General features: G+C 44.5%; 1 protein-coding gene across 1 annotated transcript in view; it reads left to right on the top strand.

Annotated features, from left to right (window-relative positions):
* The first annotated feature begins 45 nt into the window (after positions 1 to 45).
* pdzd7a (PDZ domain containing 7a) overlaps positions 46 to 19,089 on the top strand; it is a 33,109-nt gene continuing 14,065 nt past the window's right edge. Inside the window, exons 1-9 of the mRNA XM_062519936.1 lie at positions 46 to 220; positions 7,826 to 7,963; positions 8,641 to 8,815; positions 9,226 to 9,402; positions 9,791 to 9,938; positions 12,302 to 12,362; positions 13,321 to 13,776; positions 15,420 to 15,653; positions 18,214 to 18,383. Coding sequence (XP_062375920.1) covers positions 46 to 220; positions 7,826 to 7,963; positions 8,641 to 8,815; positions 9,226 to 9,402; positions 9,791 to 9,938; positions 12,302 to 12,362; positions 13,321 to 13,776; positions 15,420 to 15,653; positions 18,214 to 18,383 — 1,734 coding nt within the window. The remainder of the gene's footprint in view (positions 221 to 7,825; positions 7,964 to 8,640; positions 8,816 to 9,225; positions 9,403 to 9,790; positions 9,939 to 12,301; positions 12,363 to 13,320; positions 13,777 to 15,419; positions 15,654 to 18,213; positions 18,384 to 19,089) is intronic.

A 19,089-nucleotide genomic window follows, 5' to 3' on the forward strand; every position in this document is an offset into this window, starting at 1 on the left:
CGCAGACCCCTGGATGAGGGTTCACAGAAGGGGGGTCATCCTGCCATGGCTCATTCCGCGGACTCTGGGCGCCGAGAGATGACCAACGGGGCCCACTCCAGCGGCCAGGCTGGGGGCTCCAACACCGCCACGCGCTACATGCTCAAAAAGCAGCAGCGTCGGAGGATGAGATCGGCCTCCCCCATGGGCAGAGTCATCCTCATCAACTCGCCAGTCGACGGTGAGCTCGCCAGACGCCAGCGCCTGTTGGGCTGATTTAGAGTTAGGAATTCCAACTAGAAATGCAATTCCAAGGAATTACCAGTGCATGAAAATGCAAAAATATATAGATAGATAATGTAGATATGGTTACTAAGGTGTAGCTAGGGTAAACATGGTGGTTGCATAGTTTAAAGACAGTTGATGTGTGAAGTTAGACAGTTTAAAGCTTAAACATTCCAGTTGTAACTTAACTAATGATTTCTAAAAGGTATGTTAAAATGTTATCTAACTATGTTAACAATGATAACCAGGTTGATTGGTTTACTTAGCTAATGATGTATAACAGTTATGGTAAAAATGCTAACAATAATAACAATGTTAACTATGTTAACCAGGTTGATTAGCTAACCTAGCTAATGATTTCTATCAGTTATGCTAAAAATGCTAACTATGCTAACAATGCTAACTATGCAAACCAGGTTGATTAGCTAACTTAGCTAATCATTTCTAACAGTTATGCTAGCATCGTAACTATGATAACAATGCTAACTATGTTAACAATGCTAACTAGGTTGATTAGCTAACTTAGCTAATCATTTCTAGCAGCTATGCTAAAAATGCTAACAATGCTAACTATGCTAACCATGCTAACTAGGTTGATTAGCTAACTTAGCTAATCATTTCTAGCAGCTATGCTAAAAATGCTAAATATGCTAACAATGCTAACTATGCCAACCATGCTAACTAGCTAACTTGCTACTGAGGACTTATATTTTGAAACATTTGTTGATAGGGTATCCATGGCTGCCACTATCGGGAATAAAGAAGTTACTGTAGTAAAATCATGTTGGTTGCTATGGAAACGGTCATAAACGCTTGATTTTAATGGTTGCTATGTTGGTTGCTAGGTACATGGAGGTCTCATGTAGTTGACTGGAGGCATAGTTGATGGTAACTGACAGTTGGAATGGTTGAACAGTTAAATAGTTGAGTAGTTTCAATGGTTAAATGATTTAATAGTGTATTATTGCAGTGAGAACTTTTATTTTGAAACAGTTGTGGAAAGAGGAAACAGTTAACAGGATATGTAGTCTTCACAGAGAGATTGTATGCTTAAAGCCTGAGAGAGAGAGAGAGAGAGCTGCTGCAGGTGGGGCTGGCCACCTGGCATAAGATTCTAATTGCTTAACGATCCGACTGTGATGTCATAGAGGCCAATGTTAAGTCTATGGGGAAATTTTTAATAGTTTTTAATTTTTAGTTTAAAAAGTATAAAAGTTACAAAGTTGAAAAATACATAGCAGCATGCCCCTGTTGAAGACCTACGTTGCAACGTTTGAATGAAGTTTCTAGGTTAAACGGTTCAAGCTGAATAGAAAAAATGAATTTGATCAGCGGAATAATAATAACTAGAAATGCAATTCCAAGGAATTACCAGTGCATGAAAATGCAAAAATAGATAGATAATGTAGATATGGTTACTAAGGTGTAGCTAGGGTAAACATGGTGGTTGCATAATTTACAGAGAGTTGATAGTGTGAAGGTAGACAGTTTAAAGATGAATGATTCCAGTTCTAACTTAACTAATGATTTCTATTCATGTTAAAATGTTGAATAGTTAACTTAGCTAATGATTTCTAGCAGTTACGCTAAAAATGCTAATAATGTTAGCAATGTTAACTTTATTAACAATGCTAACCAGGTTGATTAGCTAACTTAACCGATGATTTCTAGCAGCAATGCTAAAAATGCTAACTATGCTAACAATGCTAAATTTGCTAACAATGCTAACCAGGTTGATTAGCTAACTTATTTGATGATTTTTTGCAGTTATGTTAAAAATGCTAACTATGCTAACCATGCTAACTAGCTAACTTGCCAGTGAGGACTTTTATTTTGAAACATTTGTTGCTAGGGTATCCATGGTGGCCACTATCAGGAAACAAGAAGTTACTGCAGTATAATCATGTTGGTTACTATGGAAACGGTCATAAACGCTTAATTTTAATGGTTGCTATGTTGGTTGCTAGGTACATGGAGGTTTCATGTAGTTGACTGGAGGCATAGTGGATGATAACTGACAGTTGGAATGGTTGAACAGTTCAATAGTTGAGTAGTTTCAATGGTTAAATGATTTAATAGTGTATTATTGCAGTGAGGACTTTTATTTTGAAACAGTCGTGGACAGAGGAAACAGTTAACAGGATATGTAGTCTTCTGAGAGACTGTATGCTTAAAGCCAGAGAAACTGACAGTTGGTGCCCAGGTGGCCGGCCACCTGGCCTAAGATTCTAATTGCTGCCGTGATGTCATAATGAGCAATGTTAAGTCTATGGGGGAAATTGTAATAGTTTTTAACTAATAGTTTAAAAAGTATAAAAGTTACAAAGTTGAAAAATACAAAGCAGGCATGGCATAAGCAAGACCTACGCAACAACGTTTGAATGAAGTTTCTACGTTAAACGGTTGAAGCTGAATTGGGTGCGTTAGAAGAAGAAGTTTAATAATAAGAAGACTTGGAATAACAGTATAGTGCATTTTCATGCACTATAATAAGAAGTTTTGGAAGAACAGTACAGTGCATTTTCATGCACTGTAATTACAGTGCATGAAAATGCACTGTACTGTTCTTCCAAGGCTTCTTCTTCTTATTACAGTGCATGAAAATGCACTGTACTGTTCTTCCAAGGCTTCTTCTTCTTATTATTATTATTCCGCTGATCAAATTCATTTTTTCTATTCAGCTTGAACCGTTTAACTTAGAAACTTCATTCAAACGTCGCAACGTAGGTCTTAAATAGGGGAAGGCTGCTAAGTATTTTTCAACTTTGTAACTTTTATACTTTTTAAACTATAAATTAAAAACTATTACAAATTTCCCCATAGACTTAACATTGGCCTCTATGACATCACAATCGGATCATTAAGCAATTAGAATCTTATGCCAGGTGGCCAGCCCCACCTGCAGCAGCTCTCTCTCTCTCTCAGGCTACATACGCTGGCTCTCTTAAGACTAGACAGTTAAATTGATTACACCTGTATCTGTATCCACTACTCTCAGTAGAGAGCTGTGTCTCTCCAGTCTACAAGAATATAAGGCACATTCCATCCAACTTTCTATCCATTCATCTTCTTCAGACCATTCACTCATCCACCCATTAAACTGTCTATCAACATCTATTAAACAATCTGCCTATCAACATCCATTAAACTCTCTGTCTATCAACATTAATTAGACTATCTACATTCAACTTTTAAATGATTTACTCTGTCTCAGGCTTTAAGCACACTCTCTCTTAAGACTAGCCAGTTAAATTGATTACACCTGTGTCAACTACTCTCAGAGAGCTGTAGTGTCTCTCTTAACAACAATATAAGGCACATTCCATCCAACCTTCTATCCATTCATCTTCTTCAGACCATTCACTCATCCACCCATTAAACTGTCAATCAATATCTATTAAACAATCTGCCTATCAACATCCATTAAACAGTCTGTCTATCAACATTAATTAGACTATCTACATACAACTTTTAAAGTATTTACTGTGGGTCCCTCTCAAGCAGCGTTTATATGTCCTCCCTCGCTCCTCGATCCACAATGATCTACATAAAGAAAGATAGAAGAAGGGCTAGACTATCCCATTGTTGCCGCTCCATCATTCTTTATGTAGATCAGTGAGGAGCGAGAGAGGACGCGTAAACGCTATATGAGAGGCACCTTCTGTCTCAGGCTTTAAGCATACAATCTCATTAAGACTACAGATCCTGTTTCACTACGTCCTCTGTCCACAACTGTTTCAAAATAAAGGTCCTCACTGCAATAATACACTATTAAATCATTTAACCATTAAAAACTACTCAACTATTGAACTGTTCAACCATTCCAACTGTCAGTTATCATCCACTATGCCTCCAGTCAACTACATGAAACCTCCATGTACCTAGCAACCAACATAGCAACCATTAAAATTAAGTGTTTATGACCGTTTCCATAGCAACCAACATGATTATACTGCAGTAACTTCTTGTTTCCTGATAGTGGCCACCATGGATACCCTAGCAACAAATGTTTCAAAATAAAAGTCCTCACTAGCAAGTTAGCTAGTTAGCATGGTTAGCATTGTTAGCATTTTTAGTATAATTGCAAAAAATCATCAACTAAGTTAGCTAATCAACCTGGTTAGCATTGTTAGCAAATTTAGCATTGTTAGCATAGTTAGCATTTTTAGCATTACTGCTAGAAATCATCGGTTAAGTTAGCTAATCAACCTGGTTAGCATTGTTAGTAAAGTTAGCATTGCTAGCATAATAAGCATTTTTAGCGTAACTGCTAGAAATCATTAGCTAAGTTAGCTAATCAACATTTTAACATGAATAGAAATCATTAGTTAAGTTAGAACTGGAACGTTTCATCTTTAAAATGTCTACCTTCACACTATCAACTCTCTGTAAACTATGCAACAACCATGTTTACCCTAGCTACATCTTAGCAACCATATCTACATTATCTATCTATTTTTGCATTTTCATGCACTGGTAATTCCTTGGAATTGCATTTCTAGTTATTATTATTCCGCTGATCAAATTCATTTTTTCTATTCAGCTTGAACCGTTTAACTTAGAAACTTCATTCAAACGTCGCAACGTAGGTCTTAAATAGGGGAAGGCTGCTAAGTATTTTTCAACTTTGTAACTTTTATACTTTTTAAACTAAAAATTAAAAACTATTAAAAATTTCCCCATAGACTTAACATTGGCCTCTATGACATCACAGTCGGATCGTTAAGCAATTAGAATCTTATGCCAGGTGGCCAGCCCCACCTGCAGCAGCTCTCTCTCTCTCTCAGGCTTTAAGAATACAATCTCTCTGTGAAGACTACATATCCTGTTAACTGTTTCATGTTACGCCAGGTGGCCAGTCCAGGTGCAGCAGCTCTCTCTCTCTCTCTCTCTCTCTCTCAGGCTTTAAACTGGCTCTCTTGAGACTACATTTTCTGTTCCCCTGTATCAACGGTATCAACATAAGTCTTCCTAATTCCATCCAACTTTCTATCCACTCATCTTCTTCAAACCATTCACTCATCCACCCATTCTAAACAGTCTGCCTATCAACATCAATTAGACAATCTACATTCAACTTTGAAACAATCTACTCTGTCTCAGGCCTGGCTCTCTTAAGACTAGCCAGTTAAATTGATTACACCTGTATCTGTATCCACTACTCTCTCAGTAGAGAGCTGTGTCTCTCCATTCTACAAGAATATAAGGCACATTCCATCCAACTTTCTATCCATTCATCTTCTTCAGACCATTCACTCATCCACCCATTAAACTGTTTATCAACATCCATTAAACTCTCTGTCTATCAACATTAATTAGACGATCTACATTCAACTTTTTAAAAATCTACTCCGTCTCAGGCTCAGGTATCTCTACACTCTGGCTCTCTTAAGACTAGCCAGTTAAATTGATTACACCTGTATCAACTACTCTCAGAGAGCTGTATCAGTGTCTCTCTTAACAAGAATATAAGGCACATTCCATCCAACCTTCTATCCATTCATCTTCTTCAGACCATTCACTCATCCACCCATTAAACTGTCAATCAATATCTATTAAACAATCTGCCTATCAACATCCATTAAACATTCTGTCTATCAACATTAATTAGACTATCTACATACAACTTTTAAAGTATTTACTGTGGGTGCCTCTCAAGCAGCGTTTATATGCCCTCCCTCGCTCCTCGCTCCTCAATGATCTACATAAAGAAAGATCAGTGAGGATCGAGGAGCGAGAGAGGCCGCGTAAACACTATATGAGAGGCACCTTCTGTCTCAGGCTTTAAGCATACAATCTCATTAAGACTACAGATCCTGTTTCACTACTTCCTCTATCCACAACTGTTTCAAAATAAAGGTCCTCACTGCAATAATACACTATTAAATCCTTTAACCATTGTAACTACTCAACTATTTAACTGTTCAACCATTCCAACTGTCAGTTATCAACTATGCCTCCAGTCAACTACACGGAAACTCCATGTGCCTAGCAACCAACATATCAACCATTAAAATTAAGCGTTTATGACCGTTTCCATAGCAACCAACATGATTATACTGCAGTAACTTCTTGTTTCCTGATAGTGGCCACCATGGATACCCTAGCAACAAATGTTTCAAAATAAAAGTCCTCACTAGCAAGTTAGCTAGTTAGCATGGTTAGCATAGTTAACATAGTTAGCATTTTTAGCATAACTGCAAAAAACATCAACTAAGTTAGCTAATCAACCTGGTTAGCATTGTTAGCAATTTTAGCATTGTTAGCATAGTTAGCATTTTTAACATTATTGCTAGAAATCATCAGTTAAGTTAGCTAATCAACCTGGTTAGCATTGTTAGTTTAAGTTAGCATTGTTACCATAGTTAGCATTGCTAGCATAGTTAGCATAACTGCTAGAAATCATTAGCTAAGTTAACTAATCAACCTGGTTAGCACTGTGAGCATAGTTAGCATAGTTAACATTTTTACCATTACTGCATGAAATCAGTAGCTAAGTTAACCAATCAACCTGGTTATCATTGTTGCCATAGTTAACATTTTAACATGAATAGTAATCATTAGTTAAGTTAGAACTGGGAATGTTTCAGCTTTAAACTGTCTACCTTCACACTATCAACTCTCTGTAAACTATGCAACCACCATGTTTACCCTAGCTACACCTTAGTAACCATATCTACATTATCTATCTATTTTTGCATTTCATGCACTGGTAATTCCTTGGAATTGCATTTCTAGTTATAATATGTCAGGTTGGCTTACTTTGTGGATTTCATATTTCATCTGTTAGTAATCAAAATATGAGATATGTTTGGACAGACAGGGTGAAAGCTATGACAACTAAGTTATGTGTACCGGATGAGGGCTCTTAAGACTCGAGAATTACAGTTTCTGAATTGAATAGTGATATACACTATAATTCATGTCCACATATTGCTGTGTCTGCAGGGCAGAGGCTTCTGTATGGAGGGCATTGCTCATGCTGAATGTAGAGTATGCTAGATTTATGTGTCATCTAGGTCACAGTGAGTAAAAGTGACAGTGACAGTAATATGTGTAGATGTAAATGTTTTGCCAAGCTAACACAGTTTCAGCTGACCTACAGCAGTGTGCTGTTGTGTGTGTGTGTGTGTGTGTGTGGGGGGGGGGGGGTGTTCTGCCTTGCTTTACGCACGTTTTTTGTGTGTTTGTGTGTGTGTTTACATAACTTTATGTTTACGTGAGGTGCATTTAAGTCCTTGTAAACCAACTTTGGACTTTTGTGTGGCAACGCCCTGTTTTAGTTAGAAAACTAATGTGAAAAGATGTGAAACAAAACTGTAAACTGTGTGGTACTGACTTGTGGAGTTAGACTATGAAACAGAAGATCATCATTTAAAGTGTTCCATTTTTGGGGGGGCAGTCTTAAAGGGTTCTAGATGTCCTCTCATGTATTCCAACCGAAGGCACCAGCCCAAATAGGAGCACAGTCAGTTTCCAAGTGTGTATGTTCTGTTTGTGTGTGTTTATGTTTTTACAGCATGTGATTCTTGGTTTATGTGTGCTTCTCCTCCATATGCAGGTGGGGATGACAGTGAGGACATCCACACCATAACAGTGGACAAGAGCGAGGACGGCCGGCTGGGCTTTAGTGTGCGAGGAGGCTCTGAGCATGGCCTCGGGATCTTCGTCAGTAAAGTGGAGGACGACAGCTCCGCAGGTACCCAGGGCTGAGAGGAGGAGGAGGAGGAGGAGGAGGGGATGAGGAGGAGGGGATGAGGGGTGGCTGGCAATCATATGGTCTTTGGTGAAAGCAAAATCATCGGCAAACAATATAATATATTCTGACCACGTACATTATTTTTGTAATAAATCACTATACAGTGAGGAGACAGTGAGGTTGTTAGATTAGAATGAGTAGATTCAGTCCTCCAAGAGTTGTGCTGTGTGTGTGTGTGTGTGTGTGTGTGTGTGTGTGTGTGTGTGTGTGTGTGTGTGTGTGTGTGTGTGTGTGTGTGTGTGTCTGTGTGTGTGTGTCTGTGTGTGTGTGTCTGTGTGTGTTCATGCTGTGTGTGTGTATGGAATGGATGTTTGCGTTCTTACATGTGTCACCCTCCCCCGCTCCCCCCCATGTCCTGTCCTTCAGAGCAGTCGGCCTGTGTGTGTGTTCATGCTGTGTGTGTGTGTGGGTGTGTCTGTGTGTGCGTGTGTGTGTGTTCATGCTGTGTGTTTATGTGTATGTCCTGTCCATCAGAGCAGTCAGGCCTGTGATTCTGTGTGTGTGTGTGTGTGTGTGTGTGTTCATGCTGTGTGTGTATGTGTGTGTGTGTGTGTGTGTGTGTGTGTGTGTGTGTGTGTGTTCATGCTGTGTGTATATGTGTATGTCCTGTCCATCAGAGCAGTCGGGCCTGTGTGTGGGGGACAAGCTGGTGGAGGTGAACGGCGTCAGCCTGGAGAGCATCACCATGAGCAGCGCCGTCAAGGTCCTCACCGGCAACAACCGGCTGCGCATGGTGGTGCGCCGCGTGGGGAAGGTCCCAGGCATCCGCTACTCCAAAGAGAAGACCACATGGTGAGGATGTTATTACGCAGACTTTATTGCGTGATCAGATACCGTAGATGTATTTGTTTATTGGTGAAGCGTCCGTCGAGGTGATTCACAAACCTAAATTGTCAATACCATGTTACATTCAGAAGACTAAGTGGGTCATTTATTAGAAGCATTCATTCCACCACATTCAAAGTTCCAATTCTGAGTGCACCTTATTGAGATGTCAGGCCATGACCCAAGAATGAGTGTGTACTGATGTGGTTGTGTACTTACAGTACATATCGATGTTAAAGGCTATGCTTCATGCTTCCTACATCTGTGTGTATGTGTGTGTGTGTGTGTGTGTGTGTGTGTGTGTGCGCGTGCGTGCATGCGTGTGTGCGTGCGTGTGTGTGTGTGTGTGTGTGCGTGCATGTATTTAATGTGTTTAGGGTTGACCTGATCCACCGGCGGATGGTGGTTGAGGAGAGTGGACGGACTCCCTCGGAGGCCAGCTCAGACAGCGCCCTGCGACGGATCATCCACCTCTACACCACCTCCGACGACTACTGCTTGGGCTTCAACATCCGCGGAGGGAAGGAGTTTGGCCTGGGCATCTACGTGTCTAAGTAGGTCTCACCTGTAGAGAGATTTGCCTCTGATCACCCCTCAGTAATCTCCTCTTTGTGTGCTAATCACACCTACAGGCGGCTCAGCAGAGGAAGCCATTATTGTTGTTGCTAAACTCAAAGAGGAACTCTCCCATGCCAATTTAAGACTTTATGTCTGTATTTGTCAAGCCTTTGTTGGGTCTACAGCTTAATGTAAATGGATGCCTTCAAAAGAGGAGCAAGGGTTTTGTTTTTCTAAAATGGAATTAGCATCCTCACAGTAATATAATACTTTGTGCTTTGAGCATTTCAAGTCAGATATTCTCTCACCAAATGCACTTTAGTGTGCCAGTGTAAGTTATGATTGTGTGCTGCTGCTGTTTCACCTGCATTCTCCTCACACCAGGTTGGACCCAGGAGGTTTGGCGGAGCAGCATGGCATCAAAATGGGTGATCAGATTTTGGCAGCCAACGGCGTGAGCTTCGAGGACATCACCCACAGCAACGCAGTGGAGGTGCTGAAGAGCCACACTCACATCATGCTCACCATCAAAGTGAGTCTGACCTCTGACCTCTACACACACACACACACATGCACACACGCACACACGCAAACACATGCAAGCGCACACGCACACACACACACACACGCCAGCACACACACACACACACACACACACACACACACACATGCCAGCACACACACACACACACACACACACACACACACACACACACACACACACACACACACACACACACACACACACACACGCAAGCACACACACACACACACACACACACACACACACACACACATACACACACACACACATTTAGGTATTTTTCTGCACAGAATGTGATATAGAATTGAGTTTTAGAACCCTTTGGATTCTGGACAAAATCTTTCATTATACATGTGTCATTTTTTGTTAATTATTTAGAACAGTATGGCTCAAACAGGTTGCAAGCTCTGGCTGCTGGCAGAGGATTAGAGAAATGTTCCAGTGAAAGCTGCTCTAAAAGCTCTCAGTACCCTCAGACGTTCAAGTGTTCACCTTAAACTCAACTCGCCGCGGAAACTCCCCCAGACCCAAGGGCCCTGGCAGTAATGCATAATTAGAGCACTGTTCCTGACCTGTAGAACTCTTAGCACATTTAACGCTCCAGTGAATTCTAATGCTTTTTTAAAAAAAAAACTGATTTGGTAACTTTTAAACTCTGTGCATTGGTACAACTCTTGAACTATGATAACAGAGAGACAGAGAGAGACAGAGAAAAAAGAACTCTGTGGTTGCGTATGTAATTAGAAGTGCTCAGGCCAAGGCCATGGTTGCCTTTATTATAGCCATTGGAGCATGTTACCCAAGGCTGTTGGGTCTCCTCTCCTCTCCTCTCCTCTCCTCTCCTCTCCTCTCTTCTCTTCTCTCCTGTCCTGTCCTGTCCTGTCCTCCCCTCTCCTCTCCTCTCCTCTCCACTCCTCTCCTCTCCTCTCCTCTCCTCTGCTCTCCTCTCCTCTCCTTTCCTCTCCTCTCCTCTCCTCTGCTCTCCTCTCCTCTCCTCTCCTCTCCTCTCCTCGTGCGGAGGGCTGGAAGACGGTGGTGGGAGCAGAGGGCAGACAGCTGGCATCCAGCCGTCCCATTCCCACTCGCTGGCTGGCTCCCCGACCCGCTCACTCGCTCGCTTCGCCCTCCGTGGCTCGGGTTTCCCCTGTGAGAAACAGCTCCAGGCTGTGCATTATTCACAAGGCAGGTGAGGATCGGGTTATAATCAGCCCGAAAGCCTCGTCTTACTGGGTGTCTTTCCTTAAGACCCACCGCCCCTTACAAATGCTCCCCCCTCCTCTCTCTCTCTTACACACACACACACACACACACACACACACACACACAACTGTGTCCCGACCGTCTACCGCCACATGGACGCCGGTCGTTAACATCGTGCGGTCGGTACGGTCTGGCTGAAAGCGCCCGGGTGTTGATGTGTGTGTTTTCGGCTAAACAGCTTGAGCACCCTTCTGTCAGCGCCCTCTTTGTTGACACAGCGGAGGAGGAGGAGGAGGAGGTGGCAGCTCGGTGACTCTCTCCTGACCTGGCCGCCGAGGTCTCTGCCATCTCCTCCTTTTATCTTCTCCTCCTATCGGTGTGCACGGAGGCTCGGCTAGAGGGGTCAGAGGTCATTGAGGCTGCCCAGGAAATCCACACCCATCCCATATGTCAGAATGAGCTGTGCAGAGGTAAACGCCACTCCTCCAACCATGAAAAAGGACATTGGCAAGGAGGATGGGACTCAAACTTCCTGAGTTGGGATCCCAGGCAGGGGCAAGAAAACGTCCCCTCTCCCCTGTGCTGACATAAGAGCTGTTGTGTTTCTCTGAGTTCCACTGTGTGCCGACAGAGAGCAGTGATGGAGCTCCAGGCTTTGCTGAGGGGTTCAGAGGGCCGCAAAGGCAGCCAAGCCCCAGAGGGCCTCAGGGGATGAATGACAGAAGCAGTTCTCTCACTCTCTCTCTCTCTCTCACTCCGTCTCCCTCTTCACTCTCTCCCTTTCTCTTCCCGGCCAGAGGAAACCAGAGAGGCTGACGGAGCCCTGGCCCGGCTTCAGAACCTCAGCTCTCGGGAGGAATCCAACAATCCCACAATCCTTCACTGCGCATGGAAAACTACATTGCGCACGCGACTGTAAAACTTGTTGTAGCAATGATTACTTTTAGTAGGCAGAGTAGCTATCAAGCTTGCTACTTAGGTAATAAAATGAAATATTTTTGAAAACGAATATTCTTTGGCACTTGAAATGACTGTCTGGAGTTACTTGTCTAGATTACAGTCTTGATGGACACTTGGCATGCCTCTAATGTGACGCTATGGTGGATGAGTTTTAACCGCATGTTAAACTGCATTTCTTTTCTCTTTGTCAGGAGGCAGGAAGATACCCGGCTTACAAAGAGATGGTGGCAGAGTACAGCTGGCTGAATAAATGTACAGTATTTATTTGTCTGCATATCGACATTTCATGATTGCTTCTTGAGCATATAAGTCTTGACAATGTGCTGTGATGGAGGGGTTGAGTTTAAGGCTGGGTGGCGTGACTGTTCGTCCCGATTGATGCATGTCATCATGTACTCTTCACATTCACGAAAGTGGATCACACCCAGAGTTAAGTATTTTTGTCTGGACGCACAGCTCTTGGAGGCATTCCAAAAGAAATATGACACAAAAACAACAATGTCTATCATTTTAGTGGGTCAGCTAAAAATATATAACCAACTAGATTCTACACTAAGCTTTAAAGCAGAGTGGGAAGCACATGCCAATCCCTCTCTTTTTTTTGGAAGTCTCCACTTTTCTTTAATATGATGGAGTCTGGAAAAAGCTAGGGATTATGGCATTCTGGCCAAATTCAGATGAGAGTCTGGGATTGTGTGTGTTCAGGGTCAGGGCTTATATCTGGGCCATATCACCCTCTAGATGAGGGGACAGTCACGGGAGCTGTGTTGCTGTTTCTCATGTATTTATGCTTAACGTAATTGGACTGTGTGCCAGAGGTCAGCCAGACTGAGGGAGGTTCACACAGATGCCAGTCTGTATAGATGTCCATGTAAAGGGCATGTCAGTTCCCATTACAATGCCTGCGCTTGCCTGCGTGCAATGGATAAAACATTACGTTTGAGAGATAGGGTACACAAACAAGATGAGGTCATTTGTTTTCCCAAGGTAATACATTGGTGTCAGGCCACAACACTTAAATGAGTCCAAAAGGTGAGACAGGGTGAACCGCCATGTATTGTAAGTAAGTGCATAAAAATGTATGAAATGCAGAGGGATGGAGTGGTCGATCTTATGCTGTGTGCGTACATTTTAAACCAAGTTGAACTGAGTTATTGATATGTGGTCATTTAGAATACTCATCCATGCCACTCTCATTGTGTCCTTCCAGTGGCCAATGGTCTGGCTCCGTCCTCTCAGGGGTCGGACTCGTTCTCCTCGGCCTCCTCCCTGTCGTCCGGCACGCCCCTCTCCTCCCTGAGCGGCCTCTCCCAGGTCATGTTCCCGCCGCTGATGTCCGAGATGGTGGATGTGTGCATCTCCACCGAGGACCGCTCCCGCCGGCCCAGCTCCGACCGCACCGAGATGGCCATCCAGACGGACCCGCCGGTGGCAGCAGCGGACAGGGTGGTCGCCGTGGAGACCAGCCGGACGCTCGGGGAGACGGTGCTTCTGAAGGACACGGTGATCCGCAGCGGGAGCTTTGTTGGGCGTCCGGCCGAGCGCAGCCGGACGTACTCGGCGGGGGAGAAGGAGACGCTGGACTCGGCCAAGACGGCCGTGCTGGTGGCTCTGAGCAAGCCGCGCAGACCGCTACGCCGCTCCCAGAGCCACATCACCGTGTCAGGTCAGACCCGCCGACACTGGCCCATAGCCCACACCTAACCATGACCTTGACGCCTGATGGTCTTTTGGGCCCCCACCGTCAACTTCAAGGCAGCACCACCACCACTGACCAGACAGCGCGGCCTTGAAGTTGACTGTTGGGGCCCAAAAGACCATTTATTGACCTTGACTGCATAACAGAATATTGAACAAGCAGTAGATTAAAGTAGACATAGAATGGAAACATCTTTGTCTTGGTTTTCATGAATTGGGAGAGGTTGTGCATAACCAAAGAGCTATCATGAACATGAGCCATGGTTGTGACCTCCTTCATATGAAAATCTTGAACTGAAGGGGGGAGATGGGGAATGGTAGGGTTTTTGCCTGACTTGGCTGATGCTATAATCTTACATTAGCATTGTTTATCTCATAATGAATGGCACTGTTGGTCTACTCCTGCCTGCACACGGCATGCGCTGCACTCACCGCTATAGGTTGCTCTAGGTTGAAGTAATGTTCTAACGATTTTTGTTGTGGTTACCACTAGGCTCCGTGCAAAAGACCATTGACTTACAGCGTGTCGCGGTCAACATATTTCAGCTTTGACCGCGGTATGTGCCAGAGTGGCAAACCGGCAAAATGCCGCTGGCGCTGCGCTATACTAAGCAGACCAGTTGTTGCGCACTCAAACCATTGAAAGTAATGGGTTTCATAGCGCATGCTTCATGTAATGTGATGGGGCCTTCAGACGGCCGTGAGGGAGGAGGGAGAAGAGCAGGGCCGCTGCCCCTATTGCCCTCCCTCCACCTCCCCAGCAGTCTTCCCTTCCTCCTCCAGAATAAAGCACTTATAGCCCTTCGTCTCCTGTGCTCTATCCCCCTATCCGTCATGTCAGTCCTAGAGCCCCCGACCACTTTGCTCTCTCCCAAGGGCCTGGCCTCTCTCTCTCTTTCTCTCTCTCTCTCACTCTTATCTCTCTCTCTCTCTTTCTTTCTCTCCCTCTCTCTCTCTCTCCCTCTCTCTCTCTCTCTCTCTCTGTCAGAGCAGGATTATGCTGTGCCGTTGCCCTCTGAACAGAATTTACTGGAGTACGGACGCATCTGTCCGCGTGAGAAATGCCCTTTCAATATTCATCCAGAGGCCTCTGCATCATCCTATTGTATGAACCCGGGCGGGGGCAGAGACGAACGGCTTATGTTTTCCAGGCACCGCCGCCACAGCACCGCAGCATCTCTTAATCAATGTGTTCACGCTCAATTCACTCCCTCAGAAAGATTTACCAAAGCATGTGTACAACACAGTTTTTTGTCAATGTTTCCGTTGTTTGTTGGCGCACTCCACAAAGAGGACATGCCCTTAACAATCATCCAAGTTCCTCATGCATTATCATCCTGACAGGTCCTTTTCACATCTAATACGTTTTTGAACTGAATCAGGTGAATCATGTAGACGTAGAAAAAGTGGAGGAGACCGCACACTCTTTTCCCGATGCCAGTTTTTTGCCTGAAGCCTTTTTCAAGTTTCGTGAATGATACGAATAATGAAGCGTGTGTAGACGTCCGCCAGTTTCTACATGAACTGTTGCACTTAAGGAAGTCACACACAACCTGAGTGGTCAGTGACATGACATCACATCCTGCGTGTCTGTGTGTTCCTCTCCTCCAGAGGAAGGGAAGAAGAAGAAGAGGCAGCAGCAGCAGCAGCAGAAGGAGAAGGCCCCGGGGGGAGGCTCCAGCACGCTGCAGCGCTCCAAGACCTTCGTCAGCCTGCTCTTCAGGAGCGGCCGCCGGCGGGAGAAGGAGCGCGAGAGGGAGGCCTCCAAGGAGAGGAGGGACGGAGGAGGCGCGGAGGGACGCAGGGGGAGGTCCAAATCCCCCGCACGCTCGGAGATGGAGAGGGGTGAGGGGAATGACACACACACACACACAAACACACACACACACACACACACACACCATCATCATCAACATCATCATCATCACGCGTAATCATACAGACAATGCATACACATAAGTAGAACTTTCTGCCACTTACAGTTTGAGAGACTTATATGTATTATATTCACTTTAACAGAAACACACACACACACACACACACACACACACACACACACACACACACACACACACACACACACACACACACACACACAGAGTGACATCATGCAAGGCCACATTACTCCACACTGACACACACACACCCCCCGGCATATAAGTGCTGGTGGTGTAAGAGAACACCGGCCCCCAGTGGAAGGTGAGAGTGTGGGACGGCAGTGTATTTGCACATGAAAAGCCTGCATAATCACCCTGCATAATCAGGCTTTAGAGAGGCTCACCCTCACAGAGCTGCCTCTGCGCTCTCTTTCTCTCTTTCTGCATCTCTCTTTCTCTCTGCATCTGCCTCTCTCTTTCTCTCTCTCTGCCTCTCTCTTTCTCTCTGCATCTGCCTCAGCCTCTGTCTCACTCTGTTTCTGTCTCACTTTCTGTCTTTATCTATCTCTGTCTCACTCTCTGTCTTTATCTGTCTCTGTCTCACTCTCTGTGTTGACACAGTGTTGGCCTACAGAATCTAATTCTAATCTCAATCAGATTTTGTTGTAGATCCCCTAAATTGCTTAAATTGCTTTAGTTTTCTTTAGTAAAGGCATCCTTGATGCTTTTCACTCTGTCTCTGCCTCATTTTCTGTCTCTGTCTGTCTATGCGTATGTCTGTGCTGGGTAATTATTCACTGCCTCTAGTGGTGGAGGGGACTTGAGTTCAAACAGCCCCCTGAGCCTCTGGAGAGGATAATGACGCCATGCCATGTCCTCTTCATGACACATACATATTCACATGCGCGCACGTGCACACACACACACACACACACACACACGTATAGACTATATATATATATATACACACACATACTATACACACTTCATGGCTTATATAAGCATACTTAAATCACATATTCCTCAGCACAGACTCTTCTTACTGTGCCCTTCTCACGCTCACACACACACACACACACGGAGGAGGCACCGAGAGACGCGCGCGCGCACACACACACACACACACACACACACACACACAGGCCACTTGAAAGCTCAGCTATTTATCAAAGGGCTGATGCTAATGATGGCCTACCGCTGAATTTTGTCTTTGTGGACTCAAGCCAGTTTTGGCACACTGCTAACAGTGAATCTGCTATAAATCAGAGAGTGTGTGTGTGTGTGTGTGTGTGTGTGTGTGTGTGTGTGTGTGTGTGTGTGTGTGTGTGTGTGTGTGTGTGTGTGTGTGTGTCGGATGGCTGGTCACACCAGAGCCCAAATAATTGTGCCTTGAAGAGCCCGAGGTGTCGATATTATAGTTAGCCCTAATGATTGGCTGGTCCAGCGCAGCGCCCAGCCGCAGTGCTGCAGAAGTGCTTTGTCCTCTCTGCCCATTAAGTGGACATGACTGCTGTGTGCATGTGTTTTTTCTTATCTGTCAGCACTGGTGCTCCAACAGGAGCACATCTGATCAGAAACCCTCGTGGCCCTTAATCCAATCCAGTTTACAGACCCTGGTGAGATTAGTCTGAAGTCTTGTGCTTCAGCCTTCACTTTCTGCTGAGTCAGTGTTTATGGGCCTTCTTCACCGGTGTTTGTGCTTCCTGTTTGTCTCCTCTCCTCCCGAGCTTGTGCGTCTCCTGTCAGGCAGATTCATTTAGTTTCAAAAACAAAATACTGATTTTGGTCCCGAGCGCCGGCCTGCTGTGATCAGTCCCGTGTCCCGCGCGAGTAATCCCTTTACTGCATTACATAACAGCGTGATCAATCTGCACTAGGCGTATTGATTTTGTAAGGGCCTAGATGTCGGGATCAGAGAAGAGAAGAAAACATCTGTAATCCTGACAGTAAACTCTTTAAACTGTACAGGGGGCTATTAATGTAAGCAAAGCACGCTTCAGTCAGAGGCCGCGTATGGAAGCTTGTGGCCACTTAGATATTGACCTGCATGGTCGTTCTACCCAGAATGCATTATGTTGTTTATACTGTTAAGGTAACAGCAGTGCTATGCGAAGCGGGGTTCTGCGAGCTCGTTAAGTCTCAGATATCTCCACGGCGACACTCATCCTCCCGAAGAGGTTCATCATGAAGACGGTGTCTGTTCTGTGACAACAACTAATTGGGCAACTCGAATATGCATGACCTCCATTAGAGCTTCTTTGTTTACATGTTTACATCTCGTTAAAAAGATATCCGCTGTCATGGTTTATCTTTTGTAACGTCTTTTATGACGCAAGGGAAAGAAAGAAATGTGTACACAACTTCATTATAATACTTCATTATAATAACCTTTTGGATTCAAATGTTATAACACACTGTGTGCTGACGTGTCATGTGCTGCTTTGAATGATATTGAATGATACATGATAACTGCAATGTAACCAGATGTTGATGTCCAGATTTTATTGTTTTGTTACCTGTGTGTGCAGGTAAGGAGCGTAATCGCCTAAGCTTGCTGACCTCCCCTAAGGAGTCCCGCGCGGGGGTAAAGGGGCACTGCCCGCCGCCGGGCCCTGAGACGCTGGCCATGGTGGAGGGCATGGCCCACCGGCTGCTGAGCGAGGACGAGGCGGCCGCCATCATGAGGCACTGCCGACGGGTGAGTGGAGAGAGAGAGAGAGAATCTGGACAGGACTCACACGTGAGTCGAGAGAGAGAGAGAGTGAGTGAGTGAGTGAGTGAGTGAGTGAGTCTGGACAGGACTCACACGTGAGTCCAGAGAGAGAGAGAGAGAGAGAGAGAGAGAGAGAGAGAGAGAGAGAGAGAGAGAGAGAGAGAGAGAGAGAGAGAGAGAGAGAGAGAGAGAGAGAGAGAGAGAGAGAGAGAGAGAGAGAGAGAGAGAGTCTGGACAGGACTCACGCGCGAGGGAACAGAGCTGCACTCTTTGGAGGCACTCAACAGTGGTTGGTGAAAGAGTCATTTAAAAGGAATCATAAATTATTTTTCGGAGTTAGTCGTGACTCGTGAGAGACTGTAGATGATTCACTTGGAATGTGGAAGTAGGTAGCACCAATTCATTCAACCTCGAAATTATTTGTTTTTCTTACTCAAAATTGAATTGCCTCGCTCAACACCTTGAGCACTGACAAATAAAAGAAGAAAAAAAACAAACTCGTAGAAATGGCGTAAACTGTAAGCAGCTAAACACTTCACTCTGCTGTATTTCTTTGCCATAACAACAACAACAACAACAGCAACTTATAAAGCCAGTGAATTTGCTCACAAGTGTAATTCCCTCTGCATCAATAGCAGCAGTAGCAAAGATCATTCTCTAATCTCTATCAAGTGGCCGATCTCAAGAGCTG

The sequence above is a fragment of the Sardina pilchardus genome, chromosome 18, assembly GCF_963854185.1.
Source record: "Sardina pilchardus chromosome 18, fSarPil1.1, whole genome shotgun sequence".
Lineage (NCBI taxonomy): Eukaryota > Metazoa > Chordata > Actinopteri > Clupeiformes > Clupeidae > Sardina > Sardina pilchardus.